Below are 25,382 nucleotides of genomic sequence, written 5' to 3' on the forward strand. Positions count from 1 at the left end.
AAACTCAAGAGTCAGGAGATGGAGACTACACCTGGGATGTTTCCAGAAGGAGGTGACATCTGAGCTTGGCTGTTAGGATGATGTTATGGGTTGAATTTTATCAAATCAAAGTTAATATGATGAAATCCTAACCCCCCAGTACTGCAGAATAAGACGTAATTTGGAAATGGGTCATTGTAGATGTAAGTAGTTAAGATAAGGTCATACTGTAGTAGAATGAGCCCTTAAGTCCAGTGTGAGTGGTGTCCTACAAGGGGAAATTTGGACGCACACACGCACGCACACACACACACACACACAGATGCCATATGAAGATTGGAATTATGCTGCCACGAGCCAAGGAACTTAACCGGAAGCTAAGAGAAAGGCCTGGAACAAATCTTGCCCTAGTGCCTTAGGAGGTAACATGGCCCTACTGACACCTTGATTTTGGGCTTGCTTCCAGAACTGTGACACAATAAGTTTCTGTTCTAAGAAGCCACCCAGTTTGCAGCACTTTGTTACAGCAGCCCTAGCAAACTAATACAGATTTGTAGGACTATATGTTTAGACATGGGAAAAGAGAACCCCAGGTGAAGAGAATAGCACAAGCTTCTGGAGTTAAGAATGTGCTCTCATTTCAGGAGCATCCTGCAGTTCAGTTCTATTGGAAACAAGAGTCTGAACAAGAGCACGGGGAAGTTGTACTGGGACAAGAGTCTGAACAAGAGCACGGGGAAGTTGTACTGGGGCCAGGCGTAGAGAGATTTGTCTGGGGGAGTTTGTTTCTCAGCTGATTTGTGTTGTGTTTGTATTTGTTTACATCCACTAGGGCAGGAAGTGATTCTAGTGTCTGCCTTTAGTCTGTAGGTCATGGGAAAGCAGATTGGATGCTGGAAGTGACTTGATTGGAGCCTCTACAAGACAATGAACTTGGCCACACTTCCTTAGGGAAATGAGAGGCAAGCAGCGCCCAGGTAAGAAGCCACAAGGATCATCTGAAAAAGAAGCAAAGAAGGACTGAAAGAAGCAAATGGCAGCAGAACAGAGAATAGGGGATGAAGACAAAGGGTAAAAAGTCTTTGTTGACCTGGTAAATGTTCATGAGTGGAGAGGAAGAGAAAGGGAGGAATTGACAGCATTTTGAGCCTGGTGACTGGGAGGACGATAGTGCCATTAACACATTCAATGAGGAACTCCCTGCCGTGTGGGGGGAGTTGACAGGTTCTAATGCCAAGTTTCAGCCTCTGTAAACTGGTACCAAATCAAATCTCAGAGACAGAGTTTTGGTGCAGTAGAAAAGAATTGTTTTATGGTTTGCCAGGCAAGGAGGGGACACAGTGGGCTCCTGTTCTCAAAAACTGTCTCCCCACCCAGGGGAGTTTGGTGAAGAGTTTTATGACAACAGTTCAAGGATGGGATTGCTGATATGATTAGAGTGTGTTCAGGGCCTGCATTCCTTAAATGTGGCCCCAGGTAATCTTGACCTTCCTTTAGTCTGGCCTGAGGCGGGCTTCTCTGGTATGAAGAATGCTGACATCTTCCATGTGCTGGGTTTTCATTCTGTAAAGGGCATAAACACACTGTTCCGGCTATCCCTTGAGGCCCTGCCCTAAGGCTGCACTAATGTTTCCTGGCTGTCCCTTCCCTTCTTTGCATCCCTTTGCTGCTTAGATTAGCAGCTGTTCCAAATCTACCCTCTGAGACTCAGGGAAGGTCACAGAGGTTGAAGTCAAGAAACGGGACAGAAAGGCTTCCATGTCCAGGAGCCATACAGGGTCCTGCTTGATTTCAATTCTTCTACACACACCTGACTATGGGGTGTCTATGAGGGCCCCAAGCAGAGGAGTCCAGCAGGCAGCTGAACTTGGAAGAAATATGGTATTCACCTAGACAAGAGATTTGACAATTTGAAGCCAGCTGAAAAATAACAATTCTACTATACAAGAAATGAAATGGGAAAAAAACACTGTTAATCCATTTGAAGTTCTAATCTATTCAAATATGGGTTGTTTTCCTTTAAAGTACTGTTAACAAAGAAAAAAATTTGGTGAGAAAAACTGCTTGAACCTTGCTTCTGTGGAAGGCAGGTAATGAAATGAATAACTTTTTATCAAGAAAGGTCTCTCCTAACTGGAAAAACAAAAGCATGAACTGAAGTCTGAGGCCCTGTAGCCCCCGAGGGTGATCTCCCCACTTTGCTCTTTGGGCCACAGCAGGAAGTAAGAAGCAGAAGAGCCACCGAGAGAGTAAGAAAGCAAAGACATAGTTCATTCCTTTCTGGATGTGTGTTCTGTTTTTATGTTACATGTTACACCCTGGCATTGGTGGCTGTAGTGATGTAGTGTCCTTGACTTTGCAGCACACACATGATCACTGCTTTTCATACACTCCCCTCATCAATCACGTGATGTGCTTTGTTGGCACTACATGTTGAGTTTAATTTAAACAAAAAAATGGTTAAAATTATCTTCAAAAAGCTTGTCCTCTATAGCATTGCAAAGCCATCAGGTCTATAACAAGCCATGAAGGTGGAAGGATAGGCTTCTGACGGTTGTCGAGAAATACAGCATGAAATTTAGAAGGAAGAGGAGGGGAAACTATTAGGTATCCAATCCATTTCCCAGTCTTTTGCTTATCCCATTAAACCACACTCTCTTTCCATTTGTTAAAAAAAAAAAGCAAAGTCAGACATAGCAGCTCAGCTTTCTTTGGAGAGTTGATTAGTTGATGAGTACTGAGCTCTCTGACAGAGGAAGCTCCGGTCATCAAAGTATTCTTAATTGATGCATCGGGAGAAAGAGACAAAAGAAGCAGCATCTGGGAAGAAGACCTTGGATGCTTTTAGCACCAGAATGAGAAAGCACTTTTCTTTAAAGCAGAGTAAGAAAAGCCTTGGTTAAAATCAACAGTGAAGCATAACAGAAGAATATGCTTAACTCATACCTGATCATACTTAACTCCTTGCTTGCTTAAGTATTCAGGAAGCCTGGTAATCGTGAGCAAAGTTCATACAATCTCATCACCAAAACTTACTAGGCCGAGTAAAAGTGGATAAGAACTCCCATGGTGGCATGTCACCCAAACTACTCACTACCTCATTGCCTCACCGATAAAAATAGAATGTGAGTGTTTTGTTTTGGGGACAAATTATTCTCAAAGGCTGAGATGGTCTTTGCCAATATTTTATTTAGCACAAGTTCACCACAGGAATTATAATTTCACAAGCTAGTAGCATACAGGATAATGTCTCTTAGTGAGCCAATAAAGAAATAACATACTGAAGTGACTTAGCAGCAGCAGCAATCCAAGGTTAGATTAGCTGCACTGTTAATTCAGGCAAGGATTTTATTGTTCAGTCACTCAGTCATGTCTGACTTTTTGTGACCCTGTGGACTGCAGCAAGCCAGGCTTCCCTGTCCTTCACTATCTCCCGGAGTTTTCTCATACTCATAACCATTGAGTCTGTGATACCATCCTCGTTGTCCCCTTCTCCTCTTGCCTTCAATCTTTCCCAGCATCAGGGTCTTTTCCAATGAGTTGGCTCTTTGCATCATGTGGCCAAAGTATTAGACGAAAGGAATAAGATCCAAATTTCGTTCAGTATGTACCTTTCTATGAGCTGGTACTTGGGAGAGATGGCTGACCAACCAAGAACAGATCTCCAGCTGCTAGCACAAAAGCCAAAGTCCCTTGTGGCTTGAGCATATTGCTACGGAATATGGTCCCTAGTGATGGCAGGCAAAGTGATCTCCAGGAGTGGCTGCGTGACTTTTGCCACTGTCACTAAGAATCACCTTTACCATGGTCCCAAGGAGATTTGGAAAGCTATTTAGGTCAACAAAGAGTCGCCTTGCCCAGATCAAAATTCTGAGATAGTCCTCACATCTCTGAGTATTATAGTCTAAATGTCCCCTCACCATATTTGCTTCTTCATATGTTTTAACTGATAAGCCCCCAGCAGGACCCTTGAGCAGCCGAGCTCCTAGTTCTTATCAACAACAACAGATGAGACAATGACGTCTTGACACAGCTTACTTCATTCTTACATCAAAACTACGTCTTAAACAACTTTTTTTGACCTTTGTCATAAACAAGTGGATTTGAAATCCTGTTAAACTAATACACAACAGTAAATGATAAGTAATTGACTTCCCTGGTGGGCTCAGTGGGAAAGAATCCACCTGCCAATGCAGGAGATGTGGATTCAATCACTGGGTCAAGAAGATCACCTCCTGGAGAAGGAAATGGTAACCCACCCCAGTTTTCTTGCCTGGAAAATCACATGGACAGGGGAGCCTGGCAGGCTACAATCCATGGGGTCGCAAAAGAGTCGGACATGACTTAGCAACCAAACAACACCACCAACAACAAAGTAGAGATCCTTCTAAAACTACTTTTTTTTTATATTTGTCATAAACAAGTAGATCTGAAGTCCTACTAAACCAATACACAACAGTGAACCACAAGTAATTCTAGTAGCCACATTTAAAAAGGTGAAAGAGGTGAAATCAACATTAATAAAATTAATATTTTAATGAAAAATCTTATTTAACCCAATATATCCAAAATATTATTATTAATTTAAACATTTCATTAATATTTAACAATTTTGAGGTGTTTTGTGGCACTTACTAGAGTATACATTACCTGAGGTCAGGGGCTTCCCTCAGGCTTGTATCTTGTACTGTGCTTGTCCTAGTGCTTTGCACATAGTAGGTCCTTCATAAGCACTTGTTTAAGGATAAAAATCTGGGGTATCCTATGAGCATAAAGTTGTACTGTGAAAAGGTTAAGAGTATAAAGAACACAGAATACTGAGAGATTCATTTGGATTTGAGAGAGAAATGGGAGGAGGATGCTGAGAGAGGATTGAACTGGGGGGAAGAGTTGCACATGGGATGCAGCCTGCAGATGCTTGAAAAGCCCCAGAAAAATCAGACACCGGGCATTATCTCATTATCACATTAAAAAGCGGGAGCTTGGGTTGACTGCCCTTTGTTGACAGAGATCTGTTTGATCTTATAAAAGAACGTGGGAGAGATGTTTCCTATGGATTCTACAAAATTGCTCTGCATTTTACAGAGAAAGCTCTCTAAATTACAAAATAGAAATGAATGTGAAGTGAGTAACTATCCCAGACTCCACCAAAGGAAAAAAAAAAAAAGGAGTAAATAGCTCCAGTAATGGGTTAACCATTGGGAACATTCAAGAGTGAGTTCCATCATCAAGGAAAATAATGACAGACACAAGGTGGTCCTTGATCTGGGCAGAAGGTGGCCATTTTAGGAAATTCAGGCTCCCTCTGACCCCATCCTGCCACTATAAAGATTGATGATTTCATGCTAACACAGTTCTAAGAGCACTATGTGAGCGTGTCACCAATCCATGGGAGAAGAGACCATATCTGCTTTTGAACCATTTTTTTTAAAGGAAACCCAGAGGGCCCTCCACTGGAGACATACCATTGGCCAGACAAGTGTCATGTGATCATCCTAAACCAATCACTAGCAAGCAACAGGACACTCTGATTGAAATGAGTCAAGGCCCTCAGTCAGCAAAGGCTGCAGCTGAATAGGGCCAGCTTCCTAGAAGTAGCACTTGGCTCCTGGAAGGCAGGGTTCCTGGAGGAGATTGAAGTTCTTTTAGGAAGGAGAGGCTGCAGTGGAGGTTGAGGGAACAGATGTTAAGTCTGCAAGTACCAAGGGATGCTTTAACCTGTGTATCAGTTTCTATTTTTACTTATTAAACTAATCAGCTTTTTTCCTCTAAGAGATTTCAGTGGTACTTGATTATATTTCAGTTTTCCGTAGGATGCACAGAATGTGGTGGAAAGAGTGTGGACTTTGGGGTCAGAGACCTAGGTCAGAGGTCAGAGACCTTATTTTTTTTGCTGTACCACCTACTGGCAGTATGCACTCTTAGGCAAGTCACCTAACCTCTTAAATTCTGTCGTCTGGCTTGTAAAGTGGAAATAATAATTCCCATTGTTGGGAATATGAAGAAACAGAGTATGTAAAGAACCTAGCGTAATGCCTACCATATACCAAGGGCCCTTATTGTGAAATCCCTTTATCTGTGTTAGAAATGGTGGTGACACTGGGTGGGCAGCTGCTCCTTAATTTGCTAGGGGTTGACATCCACTGTTTGTTTTCAAGGGAAACACATGAAATAATTTACAGTTCCACAGAGTCTTCTGAGAAACATGACAGTGAGGTTTTTGGGGGGTTGTGGGTTTTTTTTTAATAAATACTGAGGAAGGAAGGCATCTCAGGTCAGTCTACTGAATTAGGGGACCCAAACAAAAGGGAAACGTTGTCATGCCCTTTGTCTCCTCACTAGACTTGACATTGTGCTTGTTGACTAGCCTACAATCGTGGGAATGGCCGGGTTCTAAAAAGGTTCGGGTAGCTAATAGCCCCCTCTGCTTTCCCTTAGCTCTTGGTCCATGGCTCCATCATTTGTATCTCTCACACTGTATTACAGAACCCACCCATCTTGATGAATCATCTGCACTTAGTTCAGTTTCTCCTGCTAGATCGAGGGTTAGCATAGGCACCTTTTCTTACTTATCTTGTCTCCCTAAGAGAAATTCCAGGAATAGAAGCTTCTGTTTAGTATGTAAATTCTAAGAGAGACTGCCATTTGTGATCTAAATTGTGACCCCTTTTAGTGCTCTGATGAGGTCATGGGATGTTCATTTTTGTCTTTAAGGGGCGATTGCAAAGCCAACAGATCGGCCCTCGGAGGAGCCATTAGGAAGGCTAGGAAGGGCTGCTGCTCTTGCCCACATTTCATTTTGAATGGGCTGTCATCTTCTTGCTGAGTCATTTCTTTCTTATCTCAGCCTCTCTTGGAAGCTGGCTTTTTAACAGTTGCTCCTTGAAAGCCAGTTCTTGTTTCTCTATTCTAGCAGAGTGGCTCAACATTTATGGAACCCACTCTCTTTGACTTATTGCTTTTCTCCAAAAGCTTGTGTTTTTCAGACTTCCTTCAAGAAGCATGTCCAGTTTTTAAACAATCTTGATTGAGATTCGGCAAGTGGTAGCCTAGTCCCTATTTGGGGATTTCCACACATTTCTCATGCTGTGATGTTTCCTCTTCCTAGATGGTTTGGTTTTTGAATGGTTGAGCTCAGAATTATGACTTTGACAGCTTACAGCTCAGATTCTACAGTCACCTAATTAAAATGCTTATGCTCTTTTGCTCTCAATTAATACATTAATGGACTTGCTGAACAATGAAATGTATTTCATTATCATATTTAATATTGCTAACCAGGAATTAGATGGGTGGCTAGTCCTGGTGACATGAGTAGTAGATCAACATTTGTTTGGTGGAGGGGAAGGAAGGATGGTAAACATAACTATGCTATAAATCCAAGTCCTTCTCCCCAAGTAAGTTCTAAATACCATCAGTATTTCAATGATGGAACTTTGCTAAAGACTTGAAACTAATAGCCACACTGTAATTTGGCATCAACTGGGCTTGTCTTTGGCCTTACATGATGCTCCTAACCTACCCTTTCGAAGCACCTGATCTTTTTCTCAGTAATGGACACCTTGGTGTCCAGTGTTCTCTGCCCTCTGTGTCAAGGTAGGGATCCGGATGCTGTTTCTTCTTACTGTCCTTCACCTGTTTTCCTACTGCTGGAAACAGTAATGCTGTTTTGCTCATGCTTTTTAGATTCACAAGCATCCCAGTGCATTCTTTTCTTTCCCAATTGTCCTCTCTTCTGTTCATCTATTCCTGTCTAGGTAATTCAAATGACTGCCTCTTACTATAGAGGCAGCCTCTTCAGTGGGAAGTGTTGTAAAACAATATAGACTTTTTTCCCCCTTCTTTACTCAGAAAAACTAATGTCTTTTGTGGTCAAAAAGAAAATTAGTAGCAGCTGAAAGTAGAATTTTAATGACACTAAAACCTAATTATTATTCAGCTTTAACTTTAAATCCTACCTCCTCTTCTACAAATTCCTATTAATTCATCAGCTAAATAACGAAGCTGCTACTAAAGATTCTGACATCCAATTCTCGGCCTGTGCAGGTTTATTGCCAGGGTGAAAAATATTTCGTCTTTTTACTCTCATTTTTTAAAACAAGCCTAATGAAAATATAAAATATTGTTTAGGATTTATCTAAGAAGGCTTGGCAGATTCTTTGAGAAATGGTTGGATGGGGAGATATGAATCAAATTTGAAAGTCCTCTCTCCCAGCTTCCTAGTAATTATTTGAATCAATATGAACTGATTGGGCATGGAGAAGTTCTCTCCACCTATAGTTATAACTGCTATCCATATCCATTTATTTCTTTAAAATATTAACATAAAGAGGAATTTTTGAGGTGGCGAAGTACTGAGAATTAGCCATGTAAGCTGATAAGCTGTGAAGATTGCCATCCCTGGAAGGGATACAAACTATCCCACAGGTGGTGCACTGATTATTCTCCTCTGAGGTGTAAACCTGCAGCTCTGATAGCTGCTGCCTGGAGGTAGTTGGGGATATTTGTAAGTGCAGAAGGATCATCTTATGAATTGAATCAGCAGTGGCAGTAGATGGTAGGTGTGGGAAGTGCTGTCATTCTATGTGTGCACCCAGGATTAATCCCTAAGATACAAAATTCTAGGTGTAGTTTACAGAATGATTTGATTCAAGTAGATAAGCTAGATAGTGGAGGCCCCTTCTGGACACATTCAGATTAGTTCAATAACTGGAGCAGGCTTGGTTGTGGATTGAGTTTGCCCGTTAGTTAGATTCAAATGCATAGAAGAGAAATGAGACAAGGGGCGATACGGTTCCTTTGAGAGGCAACCGAAGGAGCAAGATCAAAAGGAATAGAATACTTGGGTAGTCTTATATTTGTGTCCTCTCCCATTAGCCTCTGATGTATATTATTGATTAAGGTAATCCAGACTGATGCTGAAGCTGAAGCTCCAATACTTTGGCCACCTGATGCGAAGAACTGACTCATTGGAAAAGACCCTGATGCTGGGAAAGATTGAAGGCAGGAGGAGAAGGGGATGTCAGAGGATGAGATGGCTGGATGGCATCACCGACTCGATGGACATGAGCTTGAGCAAGCTCCGGGAGTTGGTGATGGATAGGGAGGCCTGGCGTGCTACAGTCCATGGGGTCGCAAAGAGTCGGACATGACTGAGTGACTGAACTGAACTGAAGGTAATCCATACCTGTGTTTACTTTTATGTCCAAATTGCAAATGTAGCTCTATGCTGAATAGTATATAAACAGTGCCTTAGTTGAAGCTATGGAAGAGGACCTTCAGACAGAAAACACAGTTACAGAGAGATGCAGCTGTGAGGGAAATTCTGACCATTCTGTTGCTTATCCCCCCATCCTCTACCTTCCATTGGCAAAAATCAGTGAAAAGACAAAGGACAAGGGATCCAGATGATACTGTCTGCAGGAATCAGCCACTCCAGGGATATAGAGATGGGAAGGAAACCAAAGGGGCAGGGAGAAATGGAGACTAGCCAGTGTCTATGTCTTATAGATTATTAAGTGAACACTGCGGGTGCTCAGTAATGCCTACCTTATAGTCAGTCCCGTCTTGTATAGCATTAATGCTCTCTGCTTGAAGAGACAATCTTGTTTTTAAGGATTGAAAAGATTTTAAAAAGTAATAGTGTCGTTTCAACAAATGATGTTGGGAAAACTGGATGTCCATATGCAAAAGAATGAACCCGGACCCTTGCCTAACACTGTATATAAAAATTAACTCAAAATGAATCAGAGACCAAAGCATAAGAGCTAAAACTATAAAACTATTAAAAGAAACCATAGGACAAAGCTTTATGACATTGAATTTGGCAGTAATTTCTCAGATAAGACACCAAAAGCACAGATAACAAAAGTAAAAATAGGTAAACTGGACTCAATCAAAATAATACACTGTGCATCAAAGGATGTAATCAAGAGAGTGAAAATGCAACCCTTAGGATGAGAGAAGATATTTGCAAACCAGATATCTGATGAAAGATTAGTATCCAGAATATATGATAAACTCCTACAAATCAACAACAGAAAAACAAGCAATCTGATTTTAAAATGGGCAGAAGACTTGAATAGATATTTCTCAGAAAAAGACATACAAATGAGCAATAATCACATGCAAAGATGCTCAGCATCACTAATCATTAGAGAAATGCAAACCAAAACCCAAGGAGATACAACTTCACACCAATTAGGGTGACTATTATCAAACAAAAATAAAACAAGCAAAAACCTAGAAAATAGCAAGTGTTGGTGAGGATGTGAAGAAATTGGAAAACTTGTGCTCTGTTGGTGGGAATGTAAAATGTGCAGCTACTATGGAAAACAGTATGGCAGTTAATTAAAAAGTTTAAGACAGAATTATCTTATGATCCAGCAATTTCACTTCTAGGTATACACCCAAAAGAATTTGTGGCAGGGTCTCTGTACACCCATGTTCATAGCACCATTATTCACAGTAGACAAAGTGTGGAAGCAACCCAAGTGTCCCCTGACAGATTAACAGATGCAAAATGTGGTGGATGCAAAATGTGGTGTATGCATACTGTGAAATATGATTCAGCCTTAAAGAGGAAGAAAATTTTGATACATGCTACAACGTGGATAATCTTTCAGGACATTATGCTATGTGAAATAAGTCACTAAAAGACATACACTGTATGATTGTACTTAATATGATTTACCTAGACCAGTCAAATTCATAGAGACAGAAGGTAGAATGGTGATTTCCAGGGGCGGAGGTAAGGGGCAAATTGGTAAGGGGGGTTATTGTTTGATGGGTATAGTTTCAGTTTTGCACAATGAAAAGAATTATGAGGGTGAATGATTGCATGATAGTGTTAATATACTTAATGCTACAGAATGGTACACTTAAAAATGATTATGATGGTGAATTTTATGCTTTGTGTATTTTACCACAGTTTTAAAAGGCATAGTATAAAGAGCAGCTTAGTACCTAAATAGTTAAAATCAAATTTCTCCAAGATGATTTATGCAAAAGAATTTCATATAAGCCTTTCTGATGAATTCACAATCAAGATGGACTCTTTGGTAACTGGATTTGGTCAGGAACAGGACAGGGTGAGAGCTGCTTGAGGGAACCTCAATAATTAATTAAAAATGCCCGAAGCCTCCATTTATTTGTCATGAAAATACTATGCATATTCAGAGCTGTTTGTATCTGCAAGGCTCTTTACAAAGCAGATAAATAATTCAAGCAAAAATTTGCTCACCTGGATACCTAATGGTGGTGAGATGCCAAAGGTCAGAATCCTGACCTATTCTTCTGATGCTTACTGATTTCTATTTTTTCCAGAAAAGTATGTTGCCAGCATCCTGTGACTCACTTAAAGGCCCTGTGGCATGACTCAAGGTATGGTTTCTCTTTACCATCTTCTTTCTACTTTTGAATATAGACTGTTTCATTTGAAGGGGAAAGTATTTGAAAGCTACCTCTTACCTACTTATAGTTTTTCATGCAAGTGTGGCTATATTATTGTTGTTGTTATCATTTCTATGTACATCCTAGACTTTTTAATACTCTTAGTGGTTTGCGTCATCACAGACCTTAAGGGAAGCCAGAGTGCTCCCCAGGCCAATGGGGCATGAAATGGAGGCTGCTGTTCAAGCCCACTTGGCTGGACAGGGTGGTTGGTACTATGATAGTAAAGAATGTGACTTGTTCTTTTTCACAGACTCCAAAGGACTTTCTTTCCATGCTTTACTTAGAAAACACCTATAAGTATCACCTTCTGTGATGGTTAATTTTATACGTCAACTTGACTGGGCCATGGGGTGCCCAGACATTTAGTTAAACGTTATTCTGGGTACATTTGGGAAAGTGTTTCTGGTTGAGACGAACATCTGAATCAGTAGACTGGATAAAGCACATGGCCTTCCCTAACGTGAGTGAGCCTCAGTCAGTTAATCAAAGACCTGAACAGAACAGAGACTGAATAAGAGGGAACTGAAGTTTGTGATCGTGAAGAGCTGGACAAGCTGAGCCACTGAGCACACAGTGCTTGTCTGACTGTTGAGATGGGACATCTGTCTTCTTCTGCTCTTGGGCTGAAATTGATAGCATCAGCTCTCCTGAGTATCCAGCTTGCCAATTTCAGATCTTGGGACCTCAAATCCTCTACAATCATGTGAGGCAATTAATATACATCCTGTTGGTTTTGTTTCTCTGGAGAATCCTGACTAATATACCTACCTTGTTGGAAAGATCTGTAGCTTCTCTTTTGGCCTTCATAGAGCAAAGATTTGGGTTTTTTAAAAAATTATTTATTTGCTTATTGGCTGTACTAGGTCTTCATTGCTGCATGCAGGCTTTCTCTAGTTGTGGAGAATGGGGGCTACTCTTCATTGCAGTGCGCAGGCTTCTCCTTACTGTGGCTTCTCTTGTTTTGGAGCATGGGCTCCAGGTGCAAGAGCTTCAGTAGTTGTGGCTGGTGGGTTTAGTTGCCCTGCTGCATGTAGAATCTCCCCAGACCAGGGATCAAACATGTGTACCCTGCAGTAGCAGGCGGATTCTTTACCATCAGACCACCAGGGAAGTCCAAAGATTTGTTTTTGATGGAAGACAGTACTGACAGTAGCAAAGGCCAATATGAAAAAAATCATCTGAATGAGGGTCAGAAGATAAAGATTCTATGTTCAATCTATTACTGGCCAGTTGGGTGAGACTGTAGGCAATTCATGCACTATATGTTAACTTTTGCTGCCTTTCAAACCATCCCAGACATTAGTGGCTTGACACAACCATTTATTTAGTTCATAATTTTTCAAGTTGACTGAGCAGTTCTTCTGGTCTGGTTTCTGCTGAGTTCCCTCAGGAACCTTGAATCAATTGGTAGGTCTGCTACTGGTACTGGGTGATCAAGGCTGGCTTCATTTGCATGGCTGGCAATGGGAGGAGCTGGCCAAGGCTCCAGACAACTAGGTCATTGTTTGTCTTTATCTAGCAGGCTGGCCCTGGCTTCTTCACAGGGTGATCGCATTGTCCCAAAGCCCTAGCACTTTCAAGTCTCTGCTGGCGCACCATTTGCTACTGCTCTGTTGGCCAAAGCGAGCTCCATTGGCCACGCCCAGATTCTAGGAGTGGAGGAGGCTCCACCTCTTAATGGGAGGGGCTAAAGTCACATCGCAAGGGGTGTGGACAGAGATTAGAACTGGTGGACATATTTACAGTCTCCCACACTGAGTCAGTCTATTTCACATCCATTTAATTCTCTCTGTAATCCTGGGAGGCAGGCATGAGGACTGGCTTGGATTAGCCAGGTCTAACTCTGAAGCAGTCTTGTTAGACCCTTTGAATGCGGGTTTGTGTCTTTTTATTTCTTCGGCAGTTCTGAGACAGGCATCCTGCTAAGTTTTTTATATTTATTTATTTTTAGCTGTACCCAGTGTTAGTTGGGACACACAACTAACACAGCATGTGGGACCTTTCGTGGGCTTTGTAGTTGCGGCAGGCAGGCTTAGTTGCCCCAGGACATGTGGGATCTTAGTTCCCACACGGGATCGAACCTGTGTCCCCTGCATTGGAAAGCGGGTTAGTAACCACTGGACTACCAGGGAAGTCCTGACATCCTGCTATTTTAATTCCAGTCACTCATCTGCACAGATTTGATTTCACTTGGAAGCAATAAAGTGGCAGCTGCGTTCCGTATTCTCACTTAAAGAACAAACTTTTGTGGAGTCGATGTTTATAAAGCATTTACTCTGGGCAGGGTGCTTTTTTTTTGCAAAGAAAGGAAGGGCCCTCAGTGGAGAGAGGTAACTAGGGAAGTTTGGCCATAAGGTGTAGATGTAAATTATGTAAAGTGCCCAAAATATACAGTACATTAGAGGCCAACAGAATCTCCTATTAATCTCATGGGAAAGCATTATCTAAGTGAAAAAGACTTTGTCCTTAGTTATAAGGTTTCTGCCTGCCCCTCATGGCTGTCAGAATCTCTCACCAGGCCCATCTTTTCTCTCCCTCTTTTAAAGTCTCATTTCCTTGGTTCTGCTAAGGTGTTTTGACATGTGAGGAAATTTCATCCACTTCTTCACTCATGCCCTGTTTCTCCCAGAAAGGCAGCATACTCTTCGTTCTTCCCAGCTTCCTGTGAGCAGGTTTTATTTCAAAATCCGTGACTTCTCAGAGACTTCCTAAAATATCCAGGTGACCCTTTTTGCCTCTACTTATGCCACTTCCCATTTGGAATGGGAATACCAGTACTGTCTAACACCTCTTCCTATGTGTCTCTTCCCTTCTTGAAGCCCTAACTCAACTCTCACCTTATCTATGAAGCTTCTGAGCATCCCTGTCTTGGGACACAGATTTTATCCCAATGGACAACTCCCATGCACCTGCTGGGGGTGGGGGGGGCAGCTTTATCTACCTCAAGGAGTGAATCCTGTGTGCCAAGCCTGGTAAAGGGAACGTGGTGGTCATGTTGCCTCCAACTCAGTGCCTGCCTGAGGGCCTGTAACATTAACTAGAAATTGTTCAGGTAGGGCTTACCTTCTCCTGTGAGCTTTTTTTTTTTTTTTAACTTTTTATTTTGTTGTGGAATATATGGCAGAAAGTGAAGAAGAACTAAAGAGCCTCTTGATGAAGGTGAAGGAGGAGAGTGAAAAAGTTGGCTTAAAGCTCAACGTTCAGAAAACTAAGATCATGGCATCTGGTCCCATCACTCCATGGGAAATAGATGGGGAAACAGTGGAAACAGTGTCAGACTTTACTTTTTTGGGCTCCAGAATCACTGCTGATGGTGACTGCAGCCATGAAATTAAAAGACGCTTACTCCTTGGAAGGAAGGTTATGGCCAACCTAGATAGCATGTTTAAAAGCAGAGACATTACTTTGCCAACAAAAGTCCGTCTAGTCAAGGCTATGGTTTTTCCAGTGGTCATGTATGGATGTGAGAGTTGGACGGTGAAGAAAGCTGAGCGCCACAGAATTGATGCTTTTGAACTGTGGTGTTGGAGAAGACTCTTGAGAGTCCCTTGGACTGCAAGGAGATCCAATCAATCCATCCTAAAAGAGATCAATGCTGGGTGTTCATTGGAAGGTTTGATGTTGAAGCTGAAGCTCCAATACTTTGGCCACCTCATGCGAAGGGTTGACTCATTGGAAAAGACCCTAATGCTGGGTAGGATTGGGGGCGGGAGGAGAAGGGGACGACAGAGGATGAGATGGTTGGATGGCATCACCGACTCGATGAACATGGGTTTGGGTGGACTCCGGGAGTTGGTGATGGACAGAGAGGCCTGGCGTGCTGCAATTCATGGGGTCGCAGAGAGTCGGACACGACTGAGCGACTGAAATGAACTGAACTGAACTGATAGCTGATTCACAACATTGTGTAGTTTCTGGTGGACAGCAAAGGGACTCTGCCATGCATATACATGTTTCTTGTGTGCTTCTGATTCATTTAGAAAATTTCTGTATCCTACTGTCCCAACCATAACACAAATCTCTTAATTAAAGAGAACTGGACTTTAACTTTTATATCTCCAGCACTTGAAACAGACCCCTCTTACATAGGTTGTGTGATTCATTGCTGATAATAATGATCTGGGTGTTTCCTGTCCTTTGCATCAAAGCTTACATGATTTGCTTTTCTCCAATCTCCACCGTTGCAGACTTGCTCTTAACTAGATGACATATGTTGTGCTTTTGGAAGTGTATAGCTATGGTGGGAATTCTTGCACAGTTCATTCACCTGACTTCTGTTTGCTCTTCCTTCTGTTTTTATTATTTAGTGCCACTGGGATGCTTTGGTTATTAAACCTCATGTCTCTAAAATGCACTTTCCTTTCTATCCCTTATGCAATGATTTCTTCCTGAATTCCTTCTGGTCTTCTTTGATCTTCTTCTGAATGTCCTTGCATAACATCCTCCCATCCTTGTATCTTTTTCCAAAAGATTTCCCTCTCTGGTCATCATTTGTAACATTTTAATAATTTTAATGTTAAGTGGTTGTGACTTCCCTGATGAAATCCATCTTTCGCTCTGTAAAGATAATCTCAGAAATTGAATAGTCCTTATCTAGTCCTCTGTTCAGATTTTATTCAAGATCTGATGCTTGCAAATCGTTTGCAAACAATTCTTCCTTGGCTTGATTTTTCTGCCTTTGTCTATGAACTTTTACAATTACCTCTTCCTAGACTGCAGTTTTTGTCTTTGATCTCAACACGAGTATCTGATTCAGGGTATCTATTAGTGGGACAACCCCCAAAATGCTTTTGATATTTGCTTAGAACAAGTGTTATTTGGCTCAATCAAGTCCTACCTGGATTTTATCAGGCTCTATGAGCTCAATTCATTACTACCTTCATAACTTTAAGACACCTGATTTCTGCAAAGATGACAGAGTTTCTCACTTGTACTGTCTTTCCCCAACATTTTTGATAATCCTCGTGAGGCTCAAAATGTCTGGCAATTTTAAGGATCCTTCCACACAATATTGGATCAAGGTGGCCCCAGGTGATGCTCTCATGACTCCTATATTTTCCCTTCTTAGCCCTCATGGCAATTGAAACAAATGATTATTCATATAATTATCTGCCTAATGGCTATAGACTCACTAATCATCCCTTATTCATAGAATGAATAACAAAACATAAAAGGATATGACATTAATGCATCAAGTTTAAGATTCTCCCCTGTCTTAGTCAGTTTGCGCTACTATAACAAGAATATATGGACTAGTTTATGGACAACAGAACTTGTCACACAGTCCTAGAGTTTGGAAGTCCAAGGTCAAGGTGCCAGGTGCAGGTTCCAGTGAAAACCTTCTTCCAGATTGCAGAAGCCACCTTCTCCTAGTAGCCTCACCTGGTGGAAAGCTCTCTGGCCTCATCTTATCCCATTGATGAGGACTCTGTTCTCTTGACCCCATCATCTCCAAGAGGCCTCACCTCCTCATACCATCACATTGGGGATTGGAGTTCAACATATGACTTTTGGGGGAAGGGGACCCAAAAATGTCCATAATGTTGCCCATAAAGTTTTACTAAAGCAATTGAGTGAAGTGCAATGTTTTGATTAAGGATGTGGACTGAGACACCAGACTCCCTCCATTTGAGTTCTATAGAGCTTTGCCACTGGGGGATAAAGTGGGTTGAATACTTAACAGAACCTTTCTATGCCATCTCAAACATACCTGAGAAGCACTGTTAAACTTGTTTTTCCTCTCACAAAGTTGGGGAGGGGTATACATTTTTTGCTTTGCCCAAGGTCAACACATCTGGGGAGATCCTCTTCCCAAATGAAGGAAACATGCCTCTTCTTTCCATTCTCAGTGAAGTGAGGTCTTACATCAGGGTGCTGGCTCCAGATTGGGAGAGACCCCTACACAGAAAAGCTAGGGGTAAGGGTAAATAATACTGCCAGGGCAAAGCTAGCAAGTGGCTGAAGCTGGTAGGTAGCACCTTCTTTTAAACTTAAACTCTTGACCCCTTTGATATTCCCCTTTCAAAAAAGTTGCCTGTCCTGAATGTCCTCTGGAGAAGAGCTCTTGAGTGTCATGGTGACACTCTTCCACTTTCTCCTTCCTCTTACCCCAGTGCTAAGGATCCAGGGCCATCACAGAAGACCCTGCTACCCTAGGTGCCCTGATAATCCCCTGGATTATCATATCCCACTGCCTTTGCCAACCCACTGTTCTTCTCTGGATTCAGAAACCTTGGGTACTCCTGCCCCCCACCACACACACACACACACACACACAAAAACACACTCTCAGGCTCTCTGTGCCTCACAAATGCTTCCTGAGAAACTAATTCATACTTCCAGAGAAAGAGTATTATTGGTTAAGATCAGGGGCTTTGGATCCAGGAAGACTTGAATTGGAATTTGGGGTTGGATGCAAATTGTGTGACTGGGCAACTTGCTTATCATTTTTGAGCATCATTCTTCTCCTTTGAAAAATGAGGGTATCAATTCCTATTTTGGAGAGCAGTTGGAATAATTAGGTGAGACATATCTATAGCATTGAGCACAGGCCTGGTTTACAGTAAGCAATAAAAAAACAGAAGCAATTATTGTCATCTTATACTAATAGGAAGACTTTTGACAAAGTAGTCCCTCCCCTCACCCCTGTCCCTCTGCCTAATTCTGTCTTCTCTACCTGGTAAAATAACTTTTATAAAGATGATGCCTTCTGTTTTGATGCCCAGAATCCCAAATTAGGGATTCTGTTCATACAGTTCCAGCCTACGGGTCATTTTGGTGAACCAGCAAAAGCAAAGATTGAGCAAGGAGAGTTATAGACTGTAATTCCTGCTTGGCTGCTAACAAGTCAGGTGATTTGGGGCAAGTTATTATTCCTGAAGGGCCATCAGTTTTTCATCTGTAAAAGGGAGAGTTGGGATAAAATGGGCATTTAAGTTCTTTCTGTTAATAGTTCTGACATGCTATGATTCTATACGAAAGGGTTATTCTCTGAGTGAGTTCTTTTATTTACACTTAAGAACATTAGCTGATAACATGTTTTCTTTTTTCTTCTGAGACAGTTTGTGCACCTTTACCTTGCCTCACGTTTTCCACCTGCAAAAATAGTAGCTGAAGGTAGACAGTGGATTTGGTCATTCTAGATTTGGATTGCGACACCAGTGCTTGTCCTTGGACCATTTATTTAAATTCTCGGAGCCTCAGTTACCTTATCTGTTGAATGGTGGTAGAGTAGACGTGAAGGTGAAAAGAGAGAAAGCATAGAAATACTTAACACCCAAGGCTACAGTTTAATGTACTGTAGGGCATAAACCAGTTTTATCTCTAACCTAGTGACCTTCTTTCAGAATGTCTTTCTGTGTGGACAATAAATACTGTTACCATCTTGCTGGTTCCTTCATTAATGAGTTTAATAAAACCCTTCACAGGTGTTTTTATTTTTGTATGACAATCACCTTTTCAACTTTTTGAAAATTACTCTTTGACAAGTCCTACCCAACTCTGCCTTGACACTTTTCTAAATAGACTGACAGTGGCAAAACTAACTTTCCTGGAAATGCTGATTCAGTTCACTTCAGTCGCTCAGTCCTGTCTGACTCTGTAACCCCATGGACTGCAGCACACCAGGCCTCCCTGTCCATCACCAACACATGGAGCTTGCTCAGACTCATGTCCATTGTGGCAGTGATGCCATCCAGCCATCTCATCCTCTGTCGTCCCCTTCTCCTCCCGCCTTCAGTCTTTCCCAGCATCAGGGTCTTTTCTAATGAGTCAGCTCTTCGAATCAGGTGGCCAAACATTGGAGGTTCAGCTTCAGCATCAGTCCTTCCAAAGAATATTCAGGACTGATTTCCTTTAAGATGGACTGGTTTGATCTCCTTGCAGTCCAAGGGACTCCCAAGGGTCTTCTCCAACACCACAGTTCAAAAGCATCAATTATTTGGCACTTAGCTTACTTTATAGTCCAACTCTCACATCTATACATGACTACTGGGAAAACCATAACTTTGACTAGACGGACCTTTGTTGGCAAAGTAATGTCTCTGCTTTTTAATATGCTGTCTAGGTTGGTCATAGCTTTTCTTCCAAGGAGTAAGCGTCTTTTAATTTCATGGCTGCACTCACCATCAGCAGTGATTTTGGAGCCCAAAAAAATAAAGTCTGTCATTGTTTCCATTGTTTCCCCACATATTTGCCATGGAGTTATGGGACTGGATGCCATGATCTTCATTTTTTGAATGTTGAGTTTTAAGCCAGCTTTTTCACTCTTCTCTTTCACCTTCATCAAGAGGCTCTTTAGTTCCTCTTTGCTTTCTGCCATAAGGGTGGTGTCATCTGCATATCTGAGGTTATTGATATTTCTCCTGGCAATCTTGATTCCAGCTTGTGCTTCATCCAGCCCGGCATTTCCCATGTACTCTGCATATAAGTTAAATAAGCAGGGTGACAATATACATCCTTGACCTACTCCTTTCCCAGTTTGGAACCAGTCCATTGTTCTATGTCCGGTTCTAACTGTTGCTTCTTGACCTGCATACAGATTTCTCAGGAGACAGGTAAGGTGGTCTGGTATTCCCATCTCTTTCAGAATTTTCCACAGTTTGTTGTGATCCATACAGTCAATGGCTTTAGCATAGTCAATAAAGCAGAAGTAGATGTTTTTCTGGAATTCTCTTGCTTTATTATGATCCAACAGATGTTGGCAATTTGATCTCTGATTCCTCTGCCTTTTCTAAATCCAGCTTGAACATCAGGAATTTCTCGGTTCACGTACTGTTGAAGCCTAGCTTGGAGAATTTTGAGCATTACTTTGCTAGTTTGTGAGATGAGTGCAGTTGTGCAGTAGTTTGAACATCCTTTGGCATTGTCTTTCTTTGGGACTGGAATGAAAACTGACTTTTTCCAGCATGGGAGCCACTGCTGAGTTTTCCAAATTTGCTGGCATATTGAGTGCAGCACTTTAACAGCATCATCTCTTAGGATTTGAAATAGCTCAGCTAGAATTCTATCACCTCCACTAGCTTTGTTCGTAATGATGCTGAGTTATTGGAAACTACAAAAAGCACACTGAGTTTTTCCACTTTTATACTTTCTTCCCTCTTTATCCTTCTGTCTGTTAGCCAACCAGGTCTTATGGGGGTGAGGGTAGAGAAAAACCCCCTGGAGGAATATTCTACCCAGTGGAAAAAGAAGCAGGCAAGTAGTAAGATGAGCCTAGCAGAAAGAGATACTTTAATTATGGCCTTTACATTTATGACCAGCAAGATAATGAAGGAAGGTAATTCTGAAAGCTTTCTGTCAGTTTTAATGGGCCCTCAAGCCCTGAGAAAAATAAGAGTCAATGGCTGGTATCCATAAGGATTTTTTTTTTCCTACTTCTCCCCTGACAGCCATTGACAAGATCATTTTGTATTTGCAACTGCTATCACCAAAGCATGGAGAAAAGGCCTGTAAGGCCAGGAGGATGAGAGCGACCTTCCTACAAGGATCTCTATGGTCATCACTATGGCGATAATAGTTGCTATAATTTTCATTCTGCTTTTCTACTTTGTGGAGCTCAAGGCTCTAGGGTTTAGGTCATATGAAATCACACTAGCATAAAATCACGCTTTGTAATCTTGCAAGTGTATTTTATAAAACTGCAAAGAGAACCTATGCAATAAGATAAAAATTATTACCAGCGCAGATCATTGACTAATACAATTATTTATGCAATGCTAATAGTTTTACAGAGGCTTTCAGATAAAGTGTCAGTTTGACAGTCGTTTTTTACCCCCTGTATTTGGATTGTTAAACCACTGCCAGTTTTTCTCCCCAAGGACATGGCTTATTATTTTGGAGTAAAAATGTAAATTAACTGCTAGCCAGCTCTCAGTCATCGTCTGGTAATTTCTCTTTATTATCTGCAATTAAATCATAAGGACAGGAGCCATGCCTTCTATATCATGTATGCGCACTGCACTCTGCATATAGTAAAATTTCAGTGTTACCAACTTTCCGACAGACAGCGTTACAGACATCTACCACTAACTACATAAAGACCCTTCATGAAGGAAGCAGGATGGTGCATTTACCAGAGATCTCAGGGTGGGATGAAAAATCTCCAAGAGGAGTGTCGAGGTCGAGAGAAAACAGTTGAACACTAAAACAAGGGGGCGCAGAGGAAAAAGATGAAAAACGAGAAAGACAAGCCAAAAGAAGCAGAGCCAACGACTTAACAGACTAAAAAAGAAAGATCACAACAAGTAGACAGAAAGCTAAGTTGCGCTCCAGTGGCAAAGCAAGCTGAAAGCGGGAACGCTCGAGGGGCAGAGACTACAACCTCCAAAATCCCTTGCGGCACCTCCTCCCTGGGCGTCTGTTTCCTAGGCAACTGCTGTAAACAAGATGGCGACCTCCGGGAGAAAGCCCAAGTTTACAAAGCCTTCCTTTCTCCAGGGAGGCATGAGCAGTTCACGAACTGGAGCGCAGTCGAAAGTGTTGCACTCAGAAAAGGACCGTCACTCTTGCTGGTCTCCTTTTCCCATGGGGCAGAGACCGAAAAATACTTTATGCAAAGCCTCCTCCTACCTGCTCCAGCACCTCATTCACCGCTATCAGGAGTCAGAAGTGGACCGAGATTACTACTACCTGGAAGAGGGCGAGGGCGAGGGCGAAGTGGAATCCGAGGAGTCCTCAGAATCCGAAATGCTGAATATTGAGGTGTGCCTTCCCCTTCACCCCTCATCCCCTCAGTTCCTTCTCCAGCGGTCAGAACCCCTTCACCAGCTTGCGGCTGAGCCCCATTCCTAGGGCTCCTTGCCTCCAGGAGCGCCTCTTTCTTACTGCTCTGAGACTCCCCTTCTCTCCTCCCCATTTCCGTTACCCCATTTCCTCACCCTTCAGTTTTCATTAGCACTTGTGATTCCTTAGGAGTCGTTACGCAGCGTCCTTACAAAAAAGTAACTATTTGTATGAGAGTTGTGACTAACTTTTTCAAAATTAAACCTCTACAGCGTTGTGAATTGACAAGAGTTCCACCTCTGCACCCTCTGTACCTTTTCGTCATGATTGTGAAATACTCCAACACTCTCCTCAGTTTCTAGTCCCTTCATCCTCCTTCCTCTAGGAAAAAAACAAATAAACAAAAACCCTCTTGAAGTAATCTTAAGCGCTGCTGTTCCCTTCTCCAGGGGATCTTCCCAACCCAGGGTTCAATCCCAGGTCTCCCACATTGCAGTCAGATTCTTTACCAGCTGACCCACAAGGAAAGCCCATTTTATTCCTCAAAGACCAAGTGACTTGAAAGTTTTATATATTGCTTATTCCAGGGGTATATAATGCATTATGCAGACAACACACACATGCACGCACTGCTCACTGTGAGAGTGTTTTAGGATTTGGGGAATTGTCCTAACGTTACCATCAGTGATACCTGTTGGCAGCTTGGCCTTTCACACTGATAATACAAATTCCCTCTTTTCTTCAGTGTCTCATCTAAACACCATCCAATTCCACTTCTTACACTTACTATCATCCTGTTCCTTCCTTAGTTCCTTACCTGCCTTCTGTCCCTTTCCACTTCATATTGTACCAATTCCTTCTCTTGACTTTTTAATGAATTGTTTGCTTCCTTTAAAAATGTAAATTGATTTGCTTTCTTTTAGTAAACTGTTAGGTTTTCCTCTTTGCCTTGGCTGCCAGGAAATATAACATTTTTTCCCCCTTAATTCAAAATTTTTCTTCATTTCAATAGTTTTTCTCTAGATTACGTTTTTCTCTTCCCTTTCCTCCTCTTTGATAGTATGAATTGCTTCAGACTCTTTTCAGAAGTAGATATAATAGAGAAATCGTTTCCAACATCCGGTTCTGTGATGTTCTTCTGACATCCCCTCTGTCTCATTGTGCCTTTTCATTTCCTAGTCGCCTTTCTTTCCCCCTTCAGCTCAAACAGGTTTCTCTTTTTTATGCCTGTTTTCATCTCCATTCTTCATTTGTCTTATTTTTTCTTGTTTTCCCCTCTATGACTTGCACTGTCTTCTGTTACTCTGGTTCTGCCACTGACTGTCTACACTGTGTCCCTGCTTGGGTTCCCTTCTTTTGTAACGTCCTTTTGTTCAGTTTCCACATTTGGCCCATTTTTTTCTACCCTCACCTTCCCCCCCGCCCCCCCAGTCTTCTACCTTTCCTCTTCTTCTCCTTCCTTTTACATGGGCTAAACACCAATTTTTCTAAAAGTGAGCCATAGAAAATTATGACTTATTTTGTTCATCTTTTGTTGATTTCTTTGCCATGCTTAACAGTGACTATTGCAAAACTGTAGCAATGTTTTTACAACTTTGAGATGTTTATATGGTTTCTACCACCTTTCACCCCAGAGGAATTAACAAATGAATCACCAGTTTACTTTATTATTCTAATTAACGTGTGTTCTTCAGCTTTGGGGTTCATTAATACCATTGTTAATCTGTCTTCAGTATGCTGGTAAAAACCACAGAGGGGGAGGAGGTTGACTTGAACTAGTTAATCCTTTTTCTCTTGTAGGCTCTGTGTGGAAAAAGTGTATTATTTCTTTCGTTTATGTTCCAAATATTAGTATTTATTTTATGTCTTCACATTCTATTTTAGTTTTTATAGTGTCTCATATGTTTTTGTATGTTGAGTACTGAAACGTTTTAAGAGGAAATTCCTGAACTTTTCTGTTCAGTGATTTATTTTCCATATCCTAGCCTGATTAAGATTTATAAGGCTCTGATGGTCAAAATGACGAAGTGCCTATAATGTAATTAGGCTCAATGAACCTGAGGGAGGTTGGGAAGAATATTGTTCAGAACGTTGCCTTTGGAATTAGATATTTGTATAAAATCTTTTGTTCGTTATGAGATCTTGAGCAAGTTATACTCTCTGCATCTCATCCGCAGTATGGGAATTATAAAAATACCTACCTAACAGGAGAGTTGTGAAAATTAAATGAGATCCTATGTGTAAGCTACTTAGCACAATATATCATTTATACTATTACTAACACAAGTAATAACTTACCTGTTCTTATCTACTAACTACAGCCTATCAATTGACTTCAGCCTTCATGGAACAAACATTCATGAATGATTATTCAATGGGAAGTACTCTTTTGATGATATAGGTCAGAAGAAGTGTCTGGGCCTGCAATACGTTTCTGCTGTATGAAAGCCACTCTTTGGCAATAACTTTATGTGGCTAATATTGCCTATTCATTGAATAGTTATAAACATCAAATCTAATGGGAAAGTCTGTGTTAAAGTTCTTAACATAGTGTCTGATACAACGTGGGCTCTCAAAAGATTTTAGATGTAATACATAATAGCAACAGCGATGATTGAGGAAGATGAGAATGTGATGGAGGACATGCATGGTCCCAGCTCTCAGGGTGAGATAAGACTGTGAGTAAACCATAGCTGTTCAGCCTGTGAACAGATGCTTACAGTGATAGCCGGGTTACAGGGTTGGTGGAAGACTTGAAGGGAAGTAAACCCTTGTTTGGGTCCAGAGGTAGGGTATGGGCAGGCAGATGGCATCTTTCCAAGTGATAAATTATAGGTAAGAACAGAAAAGGTAGATGGGTCGGAGTCCAGATTGTGGAGAGCTCTGGGCTGCTGTGCTTCCTAGGTAGTGCTAGTAGTAAAGAACCTGCCTGCCAATGCAGGAGATAAAAGAGACACAGGTTCGATCCCTGGGTCGGGAAGATCCCCTGGAGGAGGGCAAGGCAATCCACTCCAGTATTCTTGCCTGGAGAGTCCTATGAACAGAGGAGTCTGGCAGGCTACACTCCATAGTATTGCACAGAGTCGGACACAACTGAAGCACACACACACACTGGGCTGCTGTAGGGACTATGGACGTGACTCTTAAGCAGTAGGGAACCTCTCTTGTGGCCAAGGGGGTTAGATTAGAGGGTGGTGAGTCTGGAGGCAGGGAGATCAGTGAGAAGA

General features: G+C 41.8%; 1 protein-coding gene across 4 annotated transcripts in view; it reads left to right on the forward strand.

Annotated features, from left to right (window-relative positions):
• LRGUK (leucine rich repeats and guanylate kinase domain containing) overlaps positions 1-25,382 on the forward strand; it is a 121,443-nt gene continuing 96,061 nt past the window's right edge. For 2 of the 4 annotated variants that reach the window (XM_081532923.1, XM_081532925.1), the window contains exons 1-3: positions 1-182; positions 843-1,050; positions 11,305-11,361. Coding sequence is in view for 2 of the 4 variants with exons in the window: in XM_081532926.1 (XP_081389052.1) it covers positions 21,820-22,134 (315 nt within the window). In the remaining 2 variants the exon portion in view is untranslated. Of the gene's footprint in view, positions 183-842; positions 1,051-11,304; positions 11,362-21,810; positions 22,135-25,382 lie in introns of those variants that run through there. The other 2 variants (XM_081532926.1, XM_081532922.1) reach the window with 1 other exon arrangement.

This window comes from Giraffa tippelskirchi, chromosome 10, assembly GCF_054371585.1.
Source record: "Giraffa tippelskirchi isolate mGirTip1 chromosome 10, T2T-mGirTip1v1.2.pri, whole genome shotgun sequence".
Classification (NCBI taxonomy): Eukaryota; Metazoa; Chordata; class Mammalia; order Artiodactyla; family Giraffidae; genus Giraffa; species Giraffa tippelskirchi.